Here is a 26,497-nt window from a genome sequence, read left to right as displayed (position 1 = left end):
TTTCTTCCATTATGTTAAAGCTAAAACAATTATAACTTCACGTATCAGACACATTTTCAAAATGCAACCTAGTTAAGCACTTAACACTTTGCATCCTGGCTCCACGACTTATTGCCTGTGCATGTTATTTAACTCCCTGGGCTCCTTCCTATCTACAAGGGTAATAACAGCAATTGGTTTTTAAAGATTAAATCACCCGTTTTTAAGGGCTTAGCTCAATGACCAACACATAAAAAGCGCTCAGTATATACAGCTTTTCGCCCAGCACCCAAACGTCTAAATACACTGTACGCTATGTTTTCACCATGCTCCGGAAAATTAGAGAATTTCTATGGAGAGTCTTGCTTTCTTCAAAGCTGTTTGAATCCCAGCACCACGTAGCAGCAGCGCTCATAGTCTAATCCCACCCGGGACTACAAAGTCACTTCGCACCCGCTCCCAGGGTCCCGGGGGCGGGGCTTTCCGGCTGCCCCGCAGGCCTCCTCCGCCCGCCTGGCCGCCACCGCCAGGGGTCGCGCGCGGAACTCCGGCACCGGCCGGCCAGGCGGCGGGCTCACGGAGCTCCGAGCGCCGACTTTGGGCCGCGGCCCGGGGAGGTGGCCGGCGGACCTGGCGGGAGGCGGGGACCGGGAGGCCACGGCGGAGACTGAGGGCGCTGCCCGGGCGGACGGCGGGAGGGGGCGCTGCGGGGCCGGCCCGGGCGCGGCGCGGCGCGGCGCGGAGGAAGTGCCGTCTTCGCTGCCTCGGCCGCCTCAGGCGCCTCAGGCGCGCCGCGGGTCGCCTCAGCCGCGCGGGCCACGATGTCTTCCCGGCCCGGGCGTGACGACGCGCGAGCCGGAGGCGCGCGGCGGCCGCGGGAGTCGGCCGAGCAGGAGCTGCAGCGGCGCCGAGAGCAGAAGCGGCGGCGGCACGACGCGCAGCAGCTGCAGCAGCTCAAGCACCTGGAGTCCTTGTGAGTCCGCGCCGCCCGCGCTCCTCCGCGAGGCGTGCGGTCGGGGTGGCGCGGGGGCGCGTGAGGCTGGGTCCCCGGGGGACCCGGGCGCGGGCAGCGGGACCCCGGCCAAGCCGGCCGCCAGTTCCGGCCCCGCGCGGCGCGGCCACCCGACTTCCAGTGGCGCCTCCGCTGGGAGGGAAGGGCCGTTCCCCCCGCGCGCCGAGCGGCCGGGGCCGGCAGGGGAAGCGCGGGCTCTAGTTCCCCGCGCGAGGTCGGCGTGCGGCCGGGGCTCCGCGGGGCGGGTGCGGCGGATCCGGCGGCACTTAGTAAGCGCTCGGGCGCGATTTGGGGACTGAACGCGCGGCCAAGTGCAGTGAGCGCTGCGGTCGTGCCCTTTCACGGTGTCGGTTCAGAGGGCCCCCGGTGGACCGGGTCAAATCGCATTCTCTTCATCTGCTGCGAAGGAGGGACGAGAACCAGCCGTCCTGTACCGTTCGTGCGGCCCGGAGGGGAGGGCCGGAGAATGGGGTGACGGACTGTTCCTGAAGATTCCGAAGGTGGCTGTCAGGTGGAAGAGCGTGGAGACTTGTTCTCTTTAGTCCTGAGGATTTTGAGCAGCATGAAGGGTGGGGGCTACGAAGAGGCCGGTTCCAGCTGAGCAGAAAGAATGAGGACCGGGGTCTCCTGTTCCTGCTGGTCAGCCTGACTTCAAGAGGCCCCGTGCAAGGCCAGCTCCGGCGGGTTCGAGGAGAGTGCCCATGGCTGTGGGAGAAGGGCAGGTTGTAGAGGAGATGGAAACATCAGGCGGGAGGTGCATTTATGGCCTTTCGGTGCTTTTCTGTGATTGTCACTCTGTAATGAGCTCCAGAAGGCAAACGTAAGTTTGCTGTTCCCTGAGTTATTCAATAAATGACACGTTTTTCTTTCAGGCACTTCTGTTACCTGTACTAAGATGATCATGTAAAGAAAAGTCTTCAAAGGAGTCAAATCCTTTGTAATTAATCCTTTGACGCAAAATGCATTGCGTTGTTGGAGGCTGGCCTGCTCTTTTCAATGGGACCCTTCAGCCATCAACCACCTTCCTTTAAATTTGTGAAAACAGTTGTAAATTGACTTTTTTTAGGGAATGTCATTGCTAATAATAGATTTCACAATGTGTAGTTCCATCACACTCCTTTTCATCTTGGCAATAACAATTACATATTTTTCAGGAATTTGGATTTGCGTTTGGCCATCTGTTGTTTTTGTACAACTCTTGTGGCTCAAAGGAGGTGTTACTGGATTATTGGGTTCATAGACTGTACCACCAAACTCCCTTTGGTCTCTTTTTCTTTTTAATTTTTTTTTTAACGTTTATTTATTTTTGAGACAGAGAGAGACAGAGCATGAATGGGGAACGGTCAGAGAGAGAGAGAGACACAGAATCTGAAACAGGCTCCAGGCTCTGAGTGGCCAGCACAGAGCTCGACGCAGGGCTCAAACTCAGGGACTGCGAGATCATGACCTGAGCCAAAGTCAGACGCTCAACCACTGAGCCACCCAGGCGCCCCTGGTCTCTTTGCATCAATATTTCTAATGAATGACTGCAGATGAACTGTATCATTCCCCAGTTTGTGCAGATTTACATTGTTCTTGCTAGGTTATGCCACCACTTTGTGTTTGAAAATATTTTAAGCATTTGCTTTGGAAAATAACTGTAGCACACCTAAAAAGCTAAGTCTATTCATGCCTAGTTGTTTACTATGCAATCTTCATGGGGCAGATCCTCCTCTGTCTGCTCAGAAAAGCTCTAGAATAGTCTTCTGGCATTTGTCATTTACCACCTGGCACGTTGTTTTCTTCTACCTCTGCTGGTCCAGATCTAGGCCTCTGTGATGCTAATGCTCCCTCCAGTCTTGAGGTGCCTCATGAAGCTCTTGAGAGCATGGACTTGTCTTCAACAGAAGGGACAAAAGCCAGCATTGTGAAGTATATGGTGTGATATGTTCACCCATGTGGAAGTTGAGGCTCTGGGGATTAAGTAATGTGCCCTAAGTACACAGTGAGAATGAATCATTATTCAAAGGTTTTTACCTCCAAAGCCCGTGAAGTTTCTGCTCTGCCTTGCTTCACTTCTACAGGATTCTCATTCAACTGATTTGGAACTGAAAAATACTCCTACTAGAATTTGGGGTCTTATACTCCAAAAAGATAGACCATCTCCTTTTATCAGGGCAGTTATAAAGAGCTATTGATACTTATGAGAGTACTTTTCATTTTATGTGTTTCTTTGGATGTAACTAGTTACATCGTTATGCTCTTAGTTCTCCCTTCTAGTACCTAGCAACATGCCTGGGACAATAATTGATTGGTTACTTCGACAGGGAGCAAGTTTTTATGTTGAACACTTAATATTACCTGAATATCAAATTTAGTTTTGCCTATTGTGTACCTGCTCCCTTTTTGTGGGAGGAAACTATCAAGTTGGTTAGGGCTAGGGTGGGGATTATGTTCCTGAAACAATTACAGAAACAGCATTGTTAAAAGAGAAATGCAGCCTATGTAACTCTATAGCTGATATGAACTCCTAATAGCATATTTTTGGCGCCATTTTTCTTTCTTAGTCCCAACTTATCTTTGGTTTTTCTCTCAGAGATACGTTAACCTGGGCTAATACCAACATTGCTGTAGATACCACTGATACCACTTTTCGTTTACAGTTAAAAAGCATTTTTTAGGTTGGTACATGTAGGTGTGAATACAGTGAAACACAGGTCTCTGCCATTAATGAACCTTAGTTCCTTTCCCTGGTTACAGGCAGGCATGTAACCAATTTCTTAGATATCCTTGTAGAGGTAACTTGGTGTGTGTGCAGGCACATTGCTTGCACGTGGCCACATATAGTCTCCTTTTTCCCATACACACAAATAGAAGCTTACCAAATACACTGTTTTGTTCCCTCTGCCCTCCCCCTACCTTTTTTTTTTTACTTAAAACTATAGTGGAAATTGTTCCATATCAGTATCTAATTCACTCTTCTAAGATTTATCAGTGTTTATCGGTTGATAAGAGTAATACATATTCATTATAGAAAATTTAATTAGTCACCCTTGCTTCACCATCTGGGTGCAGCAATGTTAAAGCATTCACATTTATAACTTTCTGGAGTCTTCACGGTTTTAAACTAGCTAGCTGCTATGGCCAGATATCTTCAGTAAAATGTGCTTTGCAGGAGTTGAATAGACCCAGGATATTTGGTTATAATGTTTCTTTTTTTCATTCTTATTTTTGCTTTTGGTCCTATCAACATTCACAGTTAAAAGCCAAATAAATACCCACGCAGTGTGTGTTATAGCTAGTAGTGTGTCAGTACTTAAAAATGAACATGAGCATTTGGTGTTGATTTTCCAGATTTGGAATCCAGAACCCTTTTGGGGCACTTTGGCAGAGTGATAGGAAGTGAAAATGAATTGGGAGCATAGACATGATGCGTATGTACCCTTAGGACCCTTGGGAGTCTGTGAGCTCCAAGGGAACGTACATTCCCACACATCATACATCTGCTTGCTCTAGCAGCATTCAGTAAAGCATGTCGTCCAGGCACCATGCAGGGGTCCTACACCCCGAGTCCAGTGAGGTCAGTATGGGCACAGCGGGCTGTCGGAACTGAGGAATGGATGGCTCACTCTGCGGGCAGGGTGAGTGGGCAGGATTTGAACTGAGAGCTGCAGGGATATGGGAAAGGAAGCCTCTAGGACAGATCACCATCGCCTCCATCCCCTGCAACAGGCCCTTCCCTCCAGTTTTGTTCCTGCCCCCCCTGCACTGCCTCCATCCAGGTTAGAACAGATTCCTCAGCCTTCCCCACATGAGCCTCCATGCTGAGTAAGTGGAAGTTATGGTAGGTAAATAACCTGACAACCGTGACAGTCTGGAAGCATGATTAGCTCTTGGGTCTTCCCACACATTTCGCCTGCAATCTCTTGCTTTCTCTTCTTCGAAAATAAATTCATTGTGCTCAGACACCAAGTTAGTTACCATTTCAGTGAATTTTAGTTCTAGATCTCTGCAGGATGTGGTGTAGCATCAGTTTACTTATATAAGATCTCTGACTGCTGGGCATATTTTACTAACTGCTTTAGATCTAATGCAGTTTTAAGGTTTTACTAAAGATATTCTTTTCATTTTGACCTCTAGTTGCTTTTTGCTCATTAAAACGTATTGTGTTCCTGTTAACATGATTGACGGCAGTTTTTCTTTTCCTTTCTAGTTATGAAAAACCTCCTCCTGGGCTTATCAAGGTCAGTGTGAAGTTTGTACCTTTGGTTATTCTCTCAGACATATTTGACTCAGTGCTCAGACTCAGTAACTTGTTATGAAAAACTGTTATATAAGGTTTGGAACATCTTTTTCATAACCCTGCTTCTCCCTGCAGATGCCAGTCAGTCCATACACTTTGGGCTTTGTGTCTCCAGCCTGTGTCTTTGTAGCAATGTAATCAACCGTGTGACTGTTCCCTAAGAAACGGTGGCAGGCCCACGTGTTCCTCAGCGATCGGTCCCCTTCTCTGTCTCCTGCTGTGGCTGCATCTTCTCACCGCTCTGCTCCATCTCTGACTCACTCACTGCTGCTTTCCTGAGCGTCAGCTCAGAGAACAGTAGTCTGTGTGGAGACTGGAAGCTCCTCTAGTCCAGCCCCTGGTGCAGGACACCGCCTACCACCTCCTGCCCACCTGGCCATGTTGTCCAGTGTCTGTGAGAGTGAGACTTAGAGGGCTCTTTAGAGGCCAGAGCAAACTTATGCATGCTCACTTTCAAATAAAAGAAAAGACTTTTAGGGGCACCTGGCTGGCTCAGTCAGTAGAGCATGAGACTCTTGATCTCAGGGTCAGGAGTTGAAGCTCCATATTAGGGGTGGGGCCTACCTAAAATAAAAAATATATATTAAAAATTTTTAAATTAAAAGAAAAGAGTTTTAGAAAATGTTCTTCTGTTATAGATTAAATATTCATGGAAACTGAAAAAAAAACCCTCTTTAATTGTAAATGCATATATTCAGTGGTGAATATGCAACTCACACATATAGATAGCATGTGTGTGACTAGAAAACATGACAATGGTCTTCAAGTTATAATAAGCTATTTTAACATAACATTTTTATTCTAGATAATCCTGTTTTAATTCTTGAAATATATATGTATATACACATATACATATGTATATGTATATGCGTATATACATATGTTAAGTTTATTTATTTTCAGAGAGAGCGAGAGAGAGCACACACACAAGAACAGGGGAGGGACAAGGAGAGGGAGGATCCTAAGCAGGCTCCACGCTGTCAGCCCGGAGCCCGATGCAGGGCTTGAACCCACAAACCATTAGATCATGACCTGAGCCAAAACAAAGAGTCACATGCTTAAGCAAGTGAAACAGCCAGGCAAATTTATATTTTTTTAATTTAATTTTTTTCTTTTTAACATTTATTTATTTTTGAGAGGCGGCAGAGGGCAGAGAGAGGGGAGACAGAGGATCCGAGGCAGGCTCTGTGCTGACAGCAGAGAGCTGAAACAGGGCTCGAACTCACAAACCGTGAGATCATGACCTGAAGTGAAGTTGGGTGCTTAAGTGACTGAGCCACCTAGATGCCCCTTAAATTTTGTTTTTAAGTAATCTCTACACTCAACGTGGGGCTCAAACCTCAACCCCGAGATCAAGAGTTGCATGTTCCATTTCCTGAGCCAGCCAGGTGCCCCTACTTTAATTGTTATACCTTGCCTCATTTCACTAAGATTTTGTGGTCGTGGAACCTTTTTTTGATCTTTAAATCTAATTTACGTTAGAATTTGGAGCTCACAGATCATTCCTATATGAAGGGCAGATTTCTGCTTTACTAGTAACTTTTCTCTAAGAACAACTACTTTGTTTTCATGATATAGTCCTTCTGGTATATTTATTTCTGGTTTTTGTGTCAGGTATAATTTGTCTTTCTAGTACTGGAGAGGGTAACAGGATGACGTGGGCATTTCCAGCCCATGTGAAAGCCAGCAGTGCTGTGTTCTGAAGCAGGTAGGAGAGAATTCCAGTGCTCTTTTGCCACGTCGTGTACATGTTGTTTCCTTTTTTAGGAAGATGAGACTAAGCCGGAAGACTGTATACCAGATGTACCAGGCAACGAACATGCCAGGGAATTTCTGGCTCACGCACCAACTAAAGGACTTTGGATGCCACTCGGGAAAGAAGTCAAAGTTATGCAGTGTGAGTATGGGAGAGTTTCAGGTAACACTCCTCAGCACACACAAGTTATATACCACGACTTACAGAGCATGTTTACCTCTTTTTTTTTTTCTCACCGAGACCTGTTAAGCCAAGGCGTGATGTCTGTTTCATAGTTAAGGAAGCCAAGCTGCGTATGTTAGTGAGTGTCTAAGAGGCAGAGCATGGCTTTGACTCCAGGGCTTCTGACTCCCAAGGGCAGTGGTTGCCCACAGGACCGTAGCTGCCTTTGGAGTACACTCCTTGGTAATATTCAAGTAACAGAAAGGATACTCTGTTGTAGAAATGCCACAAGGGACAAGGAGATACATTGGGATACATTGGAGGGGGCAGATCCCTTTGGGTCTTGCCTCAGTCCTTTGTACACCCCCCCCCCCCCATCAGTGGTGTTAAGGTTTCATCCATGTGACCTGGGGGCGGGGGGGTCCAGAGCAGTAGTGCTGTGTGTGCACGGCCCCACCCCACCAGAGCCGCAACACCTTCATCCAGCTTAAGTGGTATTTGGTATTTGAAGAAAGGATACTGCTGCCTTTTAAACACATTTGTTTGTATAAAGATTCTTCATGCACATAATTAAAATAGTTCCCAGTCTCTTTTTCTCCATTCCCACTTTTAGCTCTTTTAGTTGGTTATTTTGATATTTATCTTCATATGCCTAAGATCACATTTACATTGCATTGATTTTTCAGGTTTAGGTGGTATCTGTTAACATCATACAATGGAAGATGAGAATTTAGCTCTTACTACACATATGTACCCTTACTATATCACATCTTCCCCAAAATAGTTTTTTCATAATTTTGGTTAGATAATCCTGGGTACTTACTTTATTATAATTATGTCCAGAGCTGAGTCATGTAGTAAAGTGATTACTTTTCCTTTATGCATCCTGAATAATTACCTCTCCCTCCCGCCCCAGATTAACAGTTATCTTGTTTTTGGTGTGTGTTATGTGCATGTGTTTTGTTATTATTGTTTTTGGTTTCCATGTACTGATTTCTTTTTACTCAGTCTCAAATTGTTCTAAAGATTGAATCTTAAGACCTCTAAATGCCTGAGACATTGTATTAATTACATTCTTCTGAAAATGGTTGCTCCCATGCTTATCATCCAGGAATCTCCCTTCACTTTGTATTGTTTGTTTGAGAGAGAGCGAACAGGGGAGAGGGAGAGAATCTTAAGCAGGGTCCACGCCCAGTATGGAAGCTGACAAGGGCTCAATCTTAGGACCACGAGATCATGACCTGAGCTGAAATCAAGAGCCGTACGCTTAACCAACTGAGGCACTTAGGCACGCCTCACTTTGTGTTATGAATTGAATGTTTGTGTCCCTCCATAAATTCGTATGTTGAAGCCCTAATCCCCAATAGGATGGTATTTGGAGATAGGACCTTTGGGTGGTAATTAGGATTGGATAAAGTATTGAGGGTGCCTCTGATGATATGATTAGTTCCTTTTTTTTTTTTTTTTTTGATGTTTATTTATCTTTGAAGGAGAGAAGGACACAGCGTGAGGGGGGAGGGGCAGAGAGAGAGGGAGACACAGAATCCAATGCAGGCTCCAGGCTCTGAGCTGTCAGCACAGAGCCCGACGCGGGGCTCAAACCCACAAACCACAAGATCACGACCTGAGTTGAAGTCGGAGGCTTAACTGAGCCACACAGGTGCCCCTGATGAGTTCCTTTTAAGAGGAGACCAGAGAGCTTGCTCTCTTTCTGCTGTGTAAGGACACACCATGAGAGGATACAGCTGTCTGCAAGCCAGGAGGACAGTAATCATCAGAAACCAACTCTTTTGGCACCCAGATTTTAGATCTCCAGTCCCTAGCCTATGAGAAAATCCTATTATGTAAGTGACCCACTCTATATTATGGGAGCCGGAACTAAGACACTCACTCTGCAGTTTCCCTTAGCTTCTTTCTTGTCTTGGATTTCCTGTTTTCCTATATGTTGACTCATCTTTGTTGTTTTAATTTCTTGTTTTGGTGGAGCCAAGACCATTAAATGGGGAAAGAGCAGTCTTTTAAAAAAAACTGGACATCCTCTTGCAAAAGAATGAAGTTGGGTCCTTATCTAATATCATACATAAAATTTAACTCTAAGTGGATCAAAGACTTAAATATAATACCTAAAACTATAAAATCTCTTAGAAGAAAACAGGGCAAAGCTGCACAAAATTGGATTTGGTAATGATTTTTTGGATGAAACACCAAAGGTACAGCCAACAAAAGAAAAAACAGACAAATTTGACTTCATGAAAACCACAAAATTTTGTGAATAAAAGACATTAACAAAAGAGTAAAAAGCCAACTAACAGAATGGGAAAAAATATTTGTAAATCATATATCTAATAAGGGATTATATCTATAATATATAGAGAACTCCTAAAAACAACAAAGAAACAACCTGATTAAAATTTGGCAAAGGACTTGAATAGACATTTCTCCAAAGAAGATATACAGGTATCCAGTAAGCCCATGAAAAGATTCTCAGCATCAGTAATTAGAGAAATACAACCTCATACCTGTTAGGATGGCTACTATCAAAAAAACGGGCACCTGGGTGGTTCAGTCAGCTAAGCATCCAAGTTTGGCTCAGGTCATGATCTCCCGGTTTGTGCATTCAAGCCCTGCATCAGGCTCTGTGCTGACAGCTCAAAGCGTGGAGCCTGCTTACGATTCTGTGTCTCTTTCGCTCTCTGCCCCTCCCCCATTCATGCACTATCTCTCTCAAGAATAAATAAAACATTTAAAAAACTTAAAAAGAAAAAAAAAAACAAAATAAATGTTGGCACATGTGCACAGCCTTCTAGCTTCCCAGGATTGTGTCAGAATTTTTAAAAGCCCTCTGTGGACATCTCATTACCTGGATCATTAAAATCTTTAGCTCGGCTCTTATTTATCCATATCACAGCTGTTGGGAGCTGTGATATTAAACAATTGCAGGTAATTGTTTTCAACAAATATCCTGAGGGATTGGGTTTTTACTGTAGAGTAAACTACATGACTGGTTAAATAGCAACAACACCCTGCCAGTTTGGCTCTGTGCTTTGGGGTTAGGGATTTTTGAGAGACTCAAAACCTGGCCTTACCCCATTGAGAGTGCAGGATTGCTGCTTTTCATAGTTGTCATGGTTGCACGGCTGCTAGTTTTCAAGATTATTCTGGCAATCAGGAAAGAGGGTTGGGAGAAGGCCTGGTTAAAATGCCAGAAACCCTTCTGTTCTTACCAAACTTCACTATCTTTTCTTGAATTAATGGTCCTCAGATTGTGGCAAACCTTTGATTAATTTACAGGGTTTCAAGTAAATTGATGTGGGAAAATTTGCAACTATTTTCAGTGCTTTTATGGAGGCTGTCACTTGGCCATTCTTGAAGTGCTTCTTGGCTTATTCCCCTTGGAAAGAATTCTCTTCATTTTCATTTTTATGACATGTCAGGAAGGGAGTGAAAACAGGTAAATGTATTTAGTCTGTCATCTTTACCCAGAAGTCTACAGCTTTTTTTTTTTTTTTTAAGTTTGAATACCACTGCTCTCTTTTATGAGGTAGTTACTTACATTTCAATTACCATTTTATGTCTATGTACATTGACTTGGAAAATAAGTGTCAGAGTTGGGACCAGAGCCAGTTTGACTCACTTGAGATTTTCAAGGACCTGCAGAAGTTCCAGTGATGTGTTGATACGGTCATATGATTTTGCAAAATTTGCCAAGGCAAGGTATTTTTCTTTCTAAAGAGCCCCCTTCTACAAACCCATAATTTAAGCTCAGGCCCCACAAAATTTGGACTCCTCCCAGACAGGATGAAAGACACATGTACATGTACATATTTTCATTGATTTTGTTGATTGTAGTGTTATCTGGAACAGTGGTTTTCAAACTTTAACATGTCTTTAAATCACCAGTTAATCTTTTAAAATTCTAATATGTGTCAGTATTTCTGGGGTGGACCTAACAGTATACATTTCTAACAATCTCCCATGTGTTGCTGATTTTGCTTGTCCATGACCACATTTTGAATGGCAAGAATCACCTTTCCTTTAATGATACGACAATTTTGAACACAAAAAAAGACTTTGGTTTGAAGGAGTATAATCCTTCTTTCCTGAATTTTAAATTAATTGGGAGAAAAAAAAAAAAAAAAAGAATTTTAAATTAATTGGGAGAGTTAATGAAAGACAGGGACAGCTCGGAGGCAATCAATAAAGAATCTCCAAACTTCACTTTTTTTCAGTGGTTTCCTGCCTCCAGCCCTCAAAATTAAAAAGGAAAAACTTCCCTTCTCATTCACTTCACGCTTTTAGTAGCTGTCAGCATGAAGCAAACCTGGCTGATCTTAGCTGTAATCCCTTTACCTGCTTCCTGACTTCCTTGGTTGGAGTTGCTTAATGTCCAAACATTTAACTCACTGTTCTCATATGACTTCCTGATTTACCTCAAATCTAGATGGTTCTAAGAGGACCAGGTGAGAGAAATAATAAGCATCTCACCCATTCCTGTTTTGTTCACCACTTCATTTTCCCTATATCTCAATGCCTGATGCCATGTCCATAGTCACTAAAATTCCACAAAGTTGTGTGCTTCCCTCTGTTGTCCTGGAACATGTGCATGTATTTTCTTACTGTGTTTCTTCCCCATTCCTCATCACGGCTGTCTGCTTCTAAATAATATACTTTTTACAAAGGACAATTTCCCTGTTCAGCAGGTGAAGCCATATTAGAGTGCTAATGAAATTAACATTTTAAGATAATTTGTGATTTGGTTTAATTAAAGGGGAGGGATTGTGCAGTTTTTGATTCAATCAGAGAAAGAAGCTATTTGCTCTAGTGTCTGAAATTGTAAATGAGGATCAGAGTCACTTGATGAATAGAAAAGACCTTCTCTTTGAAAAATACAGTAAGCTACAGACAAAAAAAAATTCACTCTTCACAATACTTTTACACTGGATTGCTTAATACTTATCTGGTGAGGTAATATTTACTCCCAAAGCTACACGATTAAAGGATGCTTGGGAAGTAATCAGTTTCCCTTTATTTTCTAGGATTGTATATGATTCATCCAGTCATTGCATTTGCTTTTAGAATTGGAGTTTAATGAAGAAAAACTTTAATATGGTGTACTGATTCTTCATCTTCATTAAATGAAACTGTTACTTACAGAAATATTTCCTTTTTTCTTTGTTTTTAGGCTGGCGTTGTAAGCGGTATGGTCACCGAACAGGCGACAAAGAATGCCCTTTTTTTATCAAAGGCAACCAAAAATTAGAACAGTTCAGAGTAGTAAGTAGAACCCCACCTTGTCAATTTACATTTTTCAGAAGTAGTGAATATTAACAAACCAGGGAGTAATCGGTGAACTGGAAATTCACATAGAACACATTCTCAGAGATTTTTGGCCAGAATATCCAGTATTGACTACATCTCTTGTTAAATTACATTTGTGTGACAGATTAGTTAACAAAAAACTAACTTTTTATTAAAGTGTTATTTGTTTATACCTTGGGAATAGTGATTCTTCTTCTAAAGCAGACATTTTTATTTATTCAATCACTTGTTTTCAGTTATATATAACATCATAACTATAATTACGGTTTTAGTTTCCCCTTTTTTTTTAATGTTTATTTATTTTTGAGACAGACAGAGTGCGAGCAGGGGAGGGGTAGAGAGAGAGGGAGACACAGAATCCAAAGCAGGTTCCAGGCTCTGAGCTGTCAGCACAGAGCCCAATGCGGGGCTCAAACTCGTGAACCTTGAGATCATGACCTGAGCTGAAGTCAGATGCTTAACCAACTGAGCCACCCAGGCACCCCTCCCAGTTTTTAAAGAGTAGATGTCTTTATAAGCTATAAGTGTGTATATAAATTATATATGCTCTTTAGACAGTAAAATAGACTTATCATTTCTTCACTTTATTTTAATAGAGTCATCCCCTAAAGGTGTTAATTTACCATTCAGTAACTGCTTCTGCCAAGTGAAATATGCTACTGTCTGGATGTACTGAGGTTATCAGTATATGTCAAACTGGGGTCAACATTATTTAAGGTTTTAAGGAGTTTAAGATGTTGTGTTATAATTTCAATAATCTGAAATAATTTCTTTTTGATCAATCATTCCACTTAAGTGGAATGTCGGTTTTTACAGATTGTAATAGAACATAGTTTGATGATAAATCTCAAAAACTTTGAACATATTCTTTTTCCTTTTTTTTGACCAGAAACCCCATTTCCAAGAATTTATTTTAAGGATATAAGAGAACATCAACATATACACTGTTTATGATTAAGGATATGTATGCATAATGATAACTCTCATAATTATATCATTGAAATGATGGAAACTGAAGAAAAATTGGAAACTTAATAGTCTAATATATCAACATAAATTTCTGTAACATACAAATGATTCAGTCATTAGGAATTATTATTTTAAGACTTTATTTTTAGAAAAAAAAAGGTTTTATTTTTAGGGGCACCTGGGCGGCTCAGTTGGTTAAGCATCTGACTCTTGATTTTGGCTCAGGTCATGATCTCACAGTCCGTGGGTTTGAGCCTTGTGATTGGCTCTGTTCTGACAGCAGGAGCCTGCTTGGGATTCTCCATCTCCTTCTCTCTCTGCCCCTCCCCCCTCACATGTGCATGCTTGCTCACTTGCTCTCTCTCTCTCTCTCTCCCTCTCTCAAAAATGAATAAAACATTAAAAAAAAAGATTTCATTTTTAAGTCATTTCTGCACCCAGTGTGGGCTTGAACTCACAACCCCCCCAGATCATGAGTCACATGTTCTACCCACTGAGCTAGCCAGGTACCCCAGAAATTATGTTTTAGAAGACATCATGAAAAATGTTCATGAAGACACAAGTAAAAAATAATAAGAGTTGTACATGTAATAGGATTAATAATTTTTCATAAATTTAATGATATTGATTGAAAGAAAGAGACCAAATATTAATAGTAATTATCCCCAGGTAAGAAGGTAATAGGTTTTTTTAACATAATTTTTTTTTAATATGAAATTTACTGTCAAATTGGTTTCCATATAACACCCAGTGCTCATCCCAACAGGTGCCCTCCTCAGTGCCCATCACCCACCCTCCCCTTCCTCCCACCCCCCCATCAACCCTCAGTTTATTCTCAGTTTTTACGAGTCTTTTATGGTTTGGCTCTCTCCCTCTCTCTTTTTTTTTTTCCTTCCCCTCCCCCAACATCTTCTGTTAAGTTTCTCAGGATCCACATAAGAGTGAAAACATATGGTATCTGTCTTTCTCTTTATGACTTATTTCACTTAGCGTAACACTCTCTAGTTCCATCCATGTTGCTACAAAAGGCCAGATTTCATTCTTTCTCACTGCCAAGTAGTCTTCCATTGTGTATATAAACCACAATTTCTTTATCCATTCATCAGTTGAAGGACATTTAGGCTCTTTCCATAATTTGGCTATTGTTGAAAGTGCTGCTATAAACATTGGGGTACAAGTGCCCCTATGCATCAGCACTCCTGTATCCCTTGGGTAAATTCCTAGCAGTGCTATTGCTGGGTCATAGGGTAGATCTATTTTTAATTTTTTGAGGAACCTCCACACTGTTTTCCAGAGGGGCTGCACTGGTTTGCATTCCCACCGACAGTGCAAGAGGGTTCCTGTTTCTCCACATCCTCTCCAGCATCTATAGTCTCCTGATTTGTTCATTTTAGCCACTCTGACTGGTGTGAGGTGGTATCTCAGTGTGGTTTTGATTTGTATTTCCCTGATGAGGAGTGGTGTTGAGCATCTTTTCATGTGCCTGTTGGCCATCTGGATGTCTTCTTTAGAGAAGTATCTATTCGTGTTTTCTGCCCATTTCTTCACTGGATTATTTGTTTTTCAGGTGTGGAGTTTGGTGAGTTCTTTATAGATTTTGGATACTAGCCTTTTGTCTGATATGTCATTTGCAAGTATCTTCTCCCATTCTGTCGGTTGCCTTTTAGTTTTGTTGATTGTTTCCTTTGCGGTGCAGAAGCTTTTTATCTTCATGAGGGCCCAATAGTTCATTTTTGCTTTTAATTCCCTTGCCTTTGGTGATGTGTCAAGTCGGAAATTGCTGCGGCTGAGGTCAGAGAGGTTTTTTCCTGCTTTCTCCTCTAGGTTTTTGATGGTTTCTTGTCTTACATTCAGGTCCTTTATCCATTTTGAGTTTATTTTTGTGAATGGTGTAAGAAAGTGGTCTAGCTTCATTCTTCTGCATGTTGCTGTCCAGTTCTCCCAGCACCATTTATTAAAGAGACTGTCTTTTTTCCATTGGATATTCTTTCCTGCTTTGTCAAAGATGAGTTGGCCATACTTTTGTGGGTCTAGTTCTGGAGTTTCTATTCTATTCCATTGGTCTGTGTGTCTGTTTTTGTGCCAATGCCATGCTGTCTTGATGATTACAGCTTTGTAGTAGAGGCTAAAGTCTGGGATTGTGATGCCTCCCGCTTTGGTCTTCTTCTTCAATATTACTTTGGCTATTCGGGGTCTTTTGTGGTGCCATACAAATTTTAGGATTGCTTGGTCTTGCTTCAAGAAGAATGCTGGTGCAATTTTGATTGAGATTGCATTGAATGTGTAGATAGCTTTGGATAGTATTGACATTTTAACAATATTTATTCTTCCAATCCATGAGCATGGAATGTTTTTTCATTTCTTTATATCTTCTTCAATTTCCTTCATAAGTTTTCTATAGTTTTCAGTATATAGGTCTTTTACATTTTTGGTTAGGTTTATTCCTAGGTATTTTATGACTCTTGGTGCAATTGTGAATGGGATCAGTTTATTTTGTCTTTCTATTGCTTCATTATTAGTGTATTAGAATGCAACTGATTTCTGTACATTAATTTTGTATCCTGCAACTTTGCTGAATTCACGTATCAGTTCTAGCAGACTTTTGGTGGAGTCTGTCGGGTTTTCCTTGTATAATATAATGTTATCTGCAAAAAGTGATAACCTGACTTCATCTTTGCCAATTTCGATGCCTTTGATTTCCTTTTGTTGTCTGATTGCTGATGCTAGAACTTCCAACACTATGTTAAATAACAGCGGTGAGAGTGAACATGGCTGTCGTGTTCCTGATCTCAGGGGGAAAGCTCTCAGTTTTTACCCATTGAGGATGATATTAGCTGTGGGCTTTTCATAAATGGCTTTTACGATGTTTAAGTATGTTCCTTCTATCCTGACTTTCTCAAAGGTTTTTATTAAAAAAGGATGCTGAATTTTGTCAAATTCTTTTTCTGCATTGATTGGCAGGATCATATGATTCTTTTCTTTTTTTTTCTTAATGTGATGTATCACATTGATTGATTTGCAAATGTTGAACCAGCCCTGCAGCCCAGGAATGAATCCCACTTGATCATGGTGAATAATTCTTTTTATATGCTGTTGAATTCGATTTGCTAGTATCTTATTGAGAATTTTTGCATCCATATTCATCAGGGATATGGGCATGTAGTTTTCTTTTTTTGCTGGGTCTCTGTCTGGTTTAGGAATCAAAGTAATGCTGGCTTCATAGAATGAGTCTGGAAGTTTTCCTTCCCTTTCTGTTTTTTGGAACAGCTTGAGAAGGATAGGTATTATCTCTGCTTTAAATGTCTGGTAGAATTCCCCAGGGAAGCCATCTGGTCCTGGACTCTTATTTGTTGGGAGATTTTTGATAACTGATTCAATTTCTTCACTGGTTATGGGTCTGTTCAAGTTTTCTATTTCTTCCTGTTTGAGTTTTGGAAGTGTGTGGGTGCTTATGAATTTGTCCATTTCTTCCAGGTTGTCCACTTGGTTGGCATATAATTTTTCATAGTATTCCCTGATAATTGCTTGTATTTCTGAGGGATTGGTTGTAATAATTCCATTTTCATTCATGATTTTATCTATTTGGGTCATCTCCCTTTTCTTTTTGAGAAGCCTGGCTAGAGGTTTATCAATTTTGTTTATGTTTTCAAAAAACCAACTCTTGGTTTCATTGATCTGCTCTACAGTTTTTTTAGATTCTATATTGTTTATTTCTGCTCTGATCTTTATTATTTCTCTTCTTCTTCTGGGTTTGGGGTGTCTTTGCTGTTCTGCTTCTGTTTCCTTTAGGTGTGCTGTTAGATTTCGTATTTGGGATTTTTCTTGTTTCTTGAGATAGGCCTGGATTGCAATGTGTTTTCCTTTCAGGACTGCCTTCGTTGCATCCCAAAGCGTTTGAATTGTTGTATTTTCATTTTCATTTATTTCCATATATTTTTAAATTTCTTCTCTAATTGCCTGGTTGACACATTCATTCTTTAGTAGGGTGTTCTTTAACCTTCATGCTTTTGGAGGTTTTCCAGACCAACCCAGAAAACTGCCAGAAGACTAGCAGAATGGACTCTCCAGAGCCAAGCTTAACATGATTTTTTGGTAACATTTAAAATTTCTACAAATTAGATTTATTCTTTTTTAAAATTGAGATAGTTTACATACTGTAACATTCCTCCTACATGTATTCTTATTTTTTTTTTTTTTAACATTTATTTATTTTTGAGACAGAGAGAGAGCATGAACAGGGGAGGGTCAGAGAAAGAGGGAGACACAGAATCTGAAACACGCTCCAGGCTCTGAGCTGTCAGCACAGAGCCCGACGCGGGGCCCGAACCCACGGACTGCGAGATCATGACCTGAGCCGAAGTCGGATGCTTAACCGACTGAGCCACCCAGGCGCCCCCATGTATTCTTATTTCAGTGAAATAGAGATTTAATTTTAATTTAACTAAACAGTCCATGAAGCCCTAATCCAACCTTACCCTTCTCTAACCCTCAAGGCACATGAAGATCCCATGTATGACATCATACGAGAGAATAAAAGACATGAAAAGGACATAAGGTGAGGTGGTCCTGGTGATAACAATACCCTCTTATATAAAGTTGGAAACATCCATCCCAGTATTAGATGAGTGGTTTGGTAAATATGGTACTTTAATTTAGTTGTGAAATGTGTGGAAGGCAGGAGTAGTCACTGGAAAGGCCAGTATGTGGGGAATGAGCAGGCCAGCCTTGTTCTGTCTGGGTTGGCTTAAAGCAGTGGGTTTGGCCCAGCCTGCTCATACCACTGATAGTTGATGTTGGCAACCAACCGTAGTTTAGTTTATCTTCTCCAGTGTCTTTAAGGATTTGAGCTATTGTGAAAAATGATCCTTAGACATGAACAAAGATAGGGTGAAGAAACGGGAGAGTTTGTTTTTCCCAAAACTGGTGACGCCAAGTAATAATTGTTTTGAGGAGGTAGATTACTTGAGCAGTTGGGGGCGGTGAGTAAGGAAAGTAGGCATCTGTTAGAAGTTCTGTGGTAAGGACTCGAGAAACATGCAGAAATATTTAGGACAATGAAAAGAACACAGAATGGCTCATATACTGGTTACAGTCCTGTCAAACAGGCATGGACGTGGACAAGAATGGGGAAGACATGCACAAATAAGTACCGTCTTTCACAAGGTGGTTAATTCATGACATTTTTTACCCTCACTGCTGCTCTCACATCATTTTTATCTACAATTTTTTTTGAATATGGTTCTTTGGTCAAACTTCTGTTTAGGATACAGCAGTTAAAACAGTTACTGGAGGATTCCACCTCCGATGAAGATGGGAGCAGCTCCAGCTCCTCAGAATGTAAAGAGAAACACAAGAAAAAGAAGAAGAAAGAAAAGCATAAGAAAAGGAAAAAAGAAAAGAAGAAAAAACGAAAGCATAAGTCTTCCAAGTCGAATGAGAGTTCAGACTCGGACTGACAAGGACTTGACCTATTCCATGTTCTCCTCTCAAAAATCAGACACTGTGGCCCCAGACCAGAGGGTGTGGAATCGGGGAGGACTTGGAGACCCCAAGAGAGCAGGGCATTCGGTGTCACGCGTATGAATTCTCACCTGCCTTCCAGCGAAGACGTGACCCCCGGAGGGTGAGTTGTGTCTTCCCTGGTGCTGGCTCTGGACAGCGGCTGATTTCAGGCAGGAAAGCGTTGTTCATTGTCTTCCTCCCACTGATCCTTGCAGTTTGTGATTCCTTCCAGCTGCCACTGCCAGTGGAGTGAGACTGAGGGAATGAGTCTCTGAGGAAGCTCCAGGTGCTACTTGCAGCTTTCCCCTCCCCCTGGGAGCGTTCCCAGAATTCCCAGAGACTCCAGGCATGGCTTTTCTCTGTTGTCGAGGATAATAAAAGCTCGTTATTTATTTTTTAAGTGTAGTAATTTTTTATTTCTTAATAATGCATGCATGTGCTCCAAATTTAAAAGGTACATAAGGTTTTTAATCATGACAATTCTTCCTTTTCTCCCCCAGCCACTCAGTTCCCTTCCCCAGTGTCTAATGTTACCAATGTATTGTGAAGTCATCAGGAAATATTTATGTATCATAGAAAAAGTTTTTTCTCTCTTTAGCATAGTATGAACATTTGTCGGCACCAATTTTTTCATTTTTGAAAAAATGTTTGAGAGAGAGAGAACAGGACCAGGGGAGGGGCACAGAGAGGAGGAGACAGAGAATCCCAAGCAGCCTCTGCACTGTCAGTGAAGAGCCCCACTCGGGCCTCTAACTCACGAATCATGAGATCATGACCAGAGCCAAAAACCAAGAGTCAGATTCTTAACCGACTGAGCCCACCAGGTGCTCCCATTTTTTCATTTTTTAACTCAACAGTATAAAGCATGTTGGGCTTCGCTGCACTCAAAAGACCTATGCTCATAAACCCTGGCATGATTGCTTGAGGGTTTTTTGGAGGGGTGGGATACCCTGTAATAACATTGAAAAATTATGTATTTAACTTGCTTAGTTCTTACTGCTATTTTCCCACAACTATTATTATTTCTAGAATAGTAGATTCAGAAAAATTATAAGGTGATACAGATTACTGTACTGGGTCAGCTACCCACATCCTCAAATACATCCTCATCCTGTTGGCTAAGCACAGCCCACCTATGAACAGCTACAGCTGAGGCAGCTCAGCTGGTTGGGGTGGTGCCCGCAGCTAGGGGAGAGTGTCTGTTCTTTGCTGAGCCAAAGTGGAGCCAGATCTTGGTCATAAGCAAGTGTCCCTCCCTCTCCACTAGCATCTGTTGCTGCTCTCATCATTCAGGGTCCCTGGAACACATTATTCCTACTTTTTGCCACTTTCCCTGAGGTTTCCCCTCTCTAAAGAGTGGCTGATGCAGTCCAGGCTGGCTCCTTCTCTAGCTCCCTTCAGTAACTGTTCCTAGCCTTGATCTTAGAAAGTTTATCTCAGTAACACAATTGGCCCAGATAAGAATGACCAGGATTTGTTATTTCTGAAAACTGTAAGGCCAGTTCATTCAGCCGTGTCGTACATTTACCCTAGGCATCCTAGCTGAGCATGCAATGGGAAAATTCTCCTTCCAGGAATTTTCTTTCTCCTGCTGGAAACCCATTCCTGATAAACATATTCTGTTACAATATAGGAGAATAATATCGATGATTCTTAAACTACGGAGCAGCAAAATCACCTGGAGTGGCTGTTGAAATAGATTCCTCTGTCCTGTTCCTAGAGTTTTAGAATTTCTGATTTACTAGGTCTGGAGTGGACTGGAGAGTTTGCAATTCTGACAAATGCCCAAAGGATGCTGACGCTGTTGGTTTGGGGGCCAGACTTGGAGAACCACTGCTCCAAATGTTAAACCTCTTCTTGAAGCCTTCTTCCACTTCCTGCTTTAACTGGAATCTTGCCATCCACTGCAGCCTTTGCAAGTTAATTCCTCCTCTCTCACTCCAGGTTTCTCTGTCTTCTGTTTCTGGCCTAGATTCTGTGGTCCTTTCCTTCAGTCTGTCATATCCCTTGACCTGTCTTTTTGCCCGGTTTACCCAGAAGAACCTCAAACTAACCTCTTCCTCCTCTGTTCCAATTCCCAGACAGCTGAGCCCATAAAGCTCATCAATCAAAAGTTCTTCATCCTGAAATCTCTCCCTTCAGACTCAGTACTCTCCAGTCCTATTTAGAAAATGAAGAGAAGTCACCAGAACTCCTTCTACCAAGGTATATGTCAACCTGTCATCATGGTTGTGGTAGGCAGAATTATAAAGTAACCTCCAAGATTTTTTGCCCAAATCTGTAGAACTTGTTACTATAATGGATTTTAATCCCATGATTAGATTATAATACACAATTGATCTTTTCGTAACTATGTGGATGGTCAGAACCAAATCACATGGTGTTTTTAAAACCAGAAGTTTTTAAATTTTCTGACAGGTAGCAAAGAGGAAGTCACATTCCGAGTTTGAGAAAGACACGATGTGCTGTTGGTGGATTTATTTTAAAATGAAGGGGTCCAGGCATCTGGCTGGCTCAGTCAGTAAAGCATGCAACTCTTGATCTTGGGGTTGTAAACTGAAACCCCACATTGGGTGTAGAGATTACTTAAAATCTTAAAAAAAAAAAAAAAGTTAAAAAAAAGGAAGGGGCCATATAGCAAGGAAATGGGGCAGCTTCCAAGAGGTAAAAGCATTCGTAGTCAACAGCCAGCAAGGAAATGGTCACCTCAGTCCTATAGTACTTGCAGGGAACTCACTTCTGCTAATAGTCAAAATGACCTTGGGCACATATTCTTCTCCACAGCCTTCAGGTAATAGCCTAGCCCTGCCCACACCTCATTTTGGCATTACAAAGTGCTAAGCTGAGAATCTATTCTACCCAGATTTCTGAACTACAGACCTATGAGATGATAAATGGGTGATGCTTTTATTTTTCATTTTTTAAAAAATTCAGACTTATTTTTTTCAGAGCCATTTTAGGTTCACAATGGAAGTGAGCAGAAACTACAGAGATTACCCATATATTCTGTGTCCTCACATACCCACAACCCCACCTCTCACATCAACACCAAAATGGTCCACTTGTTACATTCGATATCCTACCCTAGCGCACCTATCTCCCACAGAGGCTTCTGCTATGGGAAGTTGTGATTTTCCGTGTCTGCCTCTCTCTCCAATTTTTGGATCAGCGGTTTTGTCATGACCTCCATTCTTTGATGAATTTAGGGAGATTTGGTAATTTTTTAGTTCTTTTTACTTCTCAGGAAAGAGTGAAGACTCCCTTCTACTCCTGAAACCAATACTATCCTGTATATTAACTAACTTGAATCTAAATAAAAAGACTTCTTATCTCCTCATATGCTAGTCCAGAAACCGGAAGTCAACGGTTATTGTTTTAAGCCACTACGTTTGTTGAAATTAGTGACATGTCTGGAAGCTTCTTTTGGGCAGAGACCATCTTGTTTCATGTTCTAGTCTCAACTTTGTTTATTTTGAGAGAGAGTTGCATGTGCATGTTCGTGTGCAAGCAGGGCAGGGGCAGAGAGGGAGAGGGAGAGGGAGAGGGAGAGAGAGAGAGAGAGAGAGAGAGAGAGAGAGAGAGAGAGTCTCAAGAAGGCTCCATGCTGAGCATGGAACCCAACATGGGGCTCAATCTCATGACCATGGGATCATAACCTAAGCCAAAATCAAGAGTCAGACACTAAACTGACTGAGCCACCCAGGTGCACCTCTAGATTCAACTTCTTTTAAGTTTATTTCTTTTGAGAGAGAGAAAGCACAAGTTGGGGAGGGTCAGAGAGAGAGGAGAGAGAGAGAATTCCCAGCAGTCTCCACACTGCCAGCACAGAGCCCAATGTTCAAACTTCTGAGCCATGAGATCATGACCCGAGCTGGTCAGATGCTCAACTGACTGAGCCACCCAGGTGCCCCTAGACTTCTAACAGAATGTGAATTTATTAGAAGTACGGTTACATGCTCCAGTTGGAACCTGATTTGGAAGTTGTAGTGGGTGCTTTGTTGTGCTACTGGTATCTGCCTAGTTCCCACTGCTGACTTTCGGACTAAAATATTTACCCTCCCACCTGCTGGGATGGCTAACAACTGACAACTTACAACTGACTTCCCCTATCCAGGGATTTGATCTTTCTTGAAGAAAGCCGCAGTACCCAAGGTCATGCTTCCTTTCTAAGGGTCATCCTGTATCAGTGACTGGTCAGTGCACGGGTATAGGGGTGTCCTCTTACCCCAGTTGAGAAAATTCTGCAGGATCATTGCAGCTCAGGAGCTCCCAATTGGATTGGCTGAGGTCTTTGTTGTTGCTGCATCATATCCAAACTTCTTCCCTATGCTTAATCATTCTTTCTTTGCCCCTTCAGAGATTTTACTCCCCAAAGCACTCTCCATTAAAGCACTTCCTGCACACAAATCTTCATGTCAGAGTCTAAACCTAAGGAACTAAATGTGCCATGGGGTATAATAACCGCTTGGGAAAATGAAACGGAAGGTGGTATCAGGATGTACCCTTCATTTTGGACTCCACTTTCCAAACCTATACTTGACTTCTCATCTGGCCTCTAGAATAAAGACTTCGAGAGGGATTACAAAGCAGGGAAGTGTTCATTGGAGTTGTCCTCTTTTTCTGTTTCCTCTTCCATATACCGGCATTACCATCTTTCCTAACTTCTAGGGTCCAATATCTTTCTACTAGCCAGAGAGCCCCAGTTATGGTCCATTTAAATGCCTTGAATTAGTTTACCCACACTTCAAACTCCTATTTCACAGGTGTCAAAAAAGCAATCAGATTCAACTCCTATTAACACATTAATGAAAAACCACACTCTTTAATCTTCTCATGGGGATTTATAGGTGAATGAATCAGACTGTTGGAATTTGAATGAATCAGAACTGTTGGTAGGGAGTTAGAGTAGTGGAATGCCTTCCTGTAGTTCCCAAATAAGCTCAGAAGTTGGATTATCTGGACTCAAGTGTTCCTTATTGTTCAGTTATTCCAGCCTTCCCATTTCAGTTATGTTCTGGGCTTGGAATGTTGGTGGGAACAGGGCCAAGGACAAAACTGTTCATTTAAATTGACACTAAGCCATTCATTCACAAATACTTGAGTGCATATGATGTTCCAGGCTCTATACTAACTATTCCATGGAGATAATCTACTGGAGACAATAACCTATAGCCCTAAGGAATACATGGTCTCAAGGTTGAAAACGTAACTCTCCTGTGATATGTCACATAATGGGCTATGAAAATGAAAATGCAGGTGTTACTAGAAGACACATAGCAGAGTCACATAATCCAGCCATGGGTGGGGATAGGGGTCACAGATATTCTCCTAGAATATCTACTCCATCTTTTAAATAGGAGTTAGGCAGGAAATAAGTCAGATCTTCTCATAAGACCAGCTTTAGAAACCATATCATCTTTTGCTTGCCTTTTTGCATCTCATCTGAAAACATGCAGTGCCATCACTTTTTACCATCTCCTTAATCCATCTTGAGAGATACTTTGTTACCATATGGAGTTAAAAATATAAAAATGTAGTAAAAAAAATATATATATATATATATAGTTAAAATCACTGGACAACTTAGAGGCAATATTGAGTGGATCCATCCATATGTATCAAAATATTGTTGATACGATCACTCAGAGAGCCCTTCCAAGAGGTTACCCTAGCCTCTCCATATCTGCCAAATACCTATATCTTATAATTACTCTTAGGACAGCCTTCATCCACATGTAAACATTTTGGCACCTAGCCACAGACTTAACCTGTATCTTTTATTGGGAGAAGACTGGTTCCACAAATTTACCATCTAGGTCATAGGTTCTGAGTATAAGGAACTCTTGTTTGCCTAAAGTTTCCCTTGTTTCTACAAGTGTACACTGGAAGTAAGTAACATACTACAAACCACCATGGGACATACCCATCAGTGGACCTACCATATGCTTGGTTTCCATTTATAAAAAATGAAAAAGGTACCGTCTCTCTCTTCAGGGTAGTTCCTGTTCATGGGGAATCCATCTATTTAGTCTGTCCTCAACTCTGCCATCCTTTTCCCCATATTTAAAGGTCCCTGAGATTATAAGACAGTAATAGACATGGCAGAAGTATTCAGGAATGACCCAACTCTGTTGGTGTTACCAGTGATGTGGCCATTTTGAGACGGGAGCAAAATGCTTGAGAATCACACACATACACAATTCAATTTATTTGCTGTTTTATATCTTTTAATTGCAAAGGCTTTACAATGTCATATTTTCTTGTTTGTTGGTGTAACAGCTTTATTAGATTAAATCAATGGATGATCACACGTTCTAAACCACCATAATGATGCAATATTTAGTTCTTTTATGGAGCTGGAACTCAGTATTTGTTTCCTGTAAAATAATAGAATAATACAGTTCCTTAAATCAGCTGTAAAACTCAAGATATCTTATACAAAGAATCATTACTAATATCTTTAATTTTCATCTTTAGGATAAAGTTAAAGGTCTTAACATTTTGCTGGAGCATGATTATCAATCTTTACTTTATGACCGCTGCAAGGCAGGAATGGCCCATTTAAAAAGCCAATAAGCACTTTCTCCCTGACACCCCAGGCCTAGGGGTTGAAGGTGTGGCAGGGATACTCAATGCCAAGACCCAGTGTGAAAAGAAGCCTGTCAAACTACTAGACCTTTAAGGGAGATCCTGAACTTTTAAGGGAGATCCTGAACTTCCAGTGCCCAGCTCTACTAGCTCTAACCTGGGACACTTTGAACCAGCAGGATAACTTACAAAATCCCATATAACATACAACACACTACCATAACAGCACTGGTGAATTAAATGTGGAAAACTGACATAAAAATGACACTCCACAGAATGAAAAGGCTTAGGCTCCAATCTGCTTGTGAGCAAGAATCTATATAGATACAGGTCTACTACCCAGTTAGAATGCTGCCATTTTTCACTGCCCACAAGCAGTGTTAGTTTTAGAGGACAGAACATGCACTGAGTAGGAAACCCCAAACAAAGCCCTAAAAGCTAATCATGACATTGAAAACTGGACACAGGATAGATACCAACTCTATACCTGCTGGCTGTTTCCTAAACTTTACAGCATATGCCTCGAATCTGTTTGAAACTTTGTAAGGTACCTTGCTTTTCCATCTCTCAGAGTTACCTGAGGGAAGAAGTGATTCATACAGCAAATAACCCAAATTGCTTAAAAAAACAATGGCAAAAAATAAATAAATAAATAAATAAATAAATAAATAAATAAATAAATAATACATCTTTCAAGAAAACCTATTTTTCAAGATCCTATTCTATATCATTCTACTGTCCTTAGCAATAAAAAAATGTAATAGACATAATCTAGAGGTTCACCCTGAAAATTACCATCTTCACTGCATAACCAAGAGTAAATTGAGGTTATCTTCTTCACAGGGCTGTGATAGGATGGAAAAAATGGATTCCTACACACTGATGAGAAATGACAGCAGAGGCAAATGAGACTTTAAGAAGACTAAAG

General features: G+C 41.6%; 2 protein-coding genes across 5 annotated transcripts in view; both read left to right on the top strand.

Moving 5' to 3' along the window:
* Nucleotides 1–26,456, top strand: part of RP9 (RP9 pre-mRNA splicing factor) — a 196,191-nt gene extending 169,735 nt beyond the window's left edge. Inside the window, exon 7 of the transcript XR_006197697.1 lies at nucleotides 26,413–26,456. The gene's annotated coding sequence lies outside the window, so the exon portion shown is untranslated. The remainder of the gene's footprint in view (nucleotides 1–26,412) is intronic.
* LOC122209669 (retinitis pigmentosa 9 protein-like) lies at nucleotides 754–26,497 on the top strand. 4 transcript variants are annotated; one of them, XR_006197704.1, is made up of 8 exons: nucleotides 754–952; nucleotides 5,184–5,214; nucleotides 7,041–7,170; nucleotides 12,374–12,465; nucleotides 17,973–18,034; nucleotides 18,743–19,102; nucleotides 21,124–21,186; nucleotides 26,413–26,497. XR_006197704.1 is itself a non-coding variant. In XM_042921767.1 (6 exons), exons 1-6 carry the CDS (start codon nucleotides 801–803, stop codon nucleotides 18,933–18,935), a joined length of 660 nt encoding a protein of 219 aa, XP_042777701.1. In that variant the 5' UTR covers nucleotides 754–800; the 3' UTR covers nucleotides 18,936–19,381. The 4 variants fall into 4 exon arrangements, 1 of the variants encoding a protein (XP_042777701.1); XR_006197699.1 differs by having other exon boundaries at nucleotides 21,063–21,186; XR_006197701.1 differs by lacking the exon at nucleotides 21,124–21,186.

This window comes from Panthera leo, chromosome A2, assembly GCF_018350215.1.
Source record: "Panthera leo isolate Ple1 chromosome A2, P.leo_Ple1_pat1.1, whole genome shotgun sequence".
In the NCBI taxonomy this organism is placed as follows: domain Eukaryota; kingdom Metazoa; phylum Chordata; class Mammalia; order Carnivora; family Felidae; genus Panthera; species Panthera leo.
Note: the sequence above shows the minus strand (reverse complement) of the source record. Positions and strands in the feature narration are given on the sequence as shown.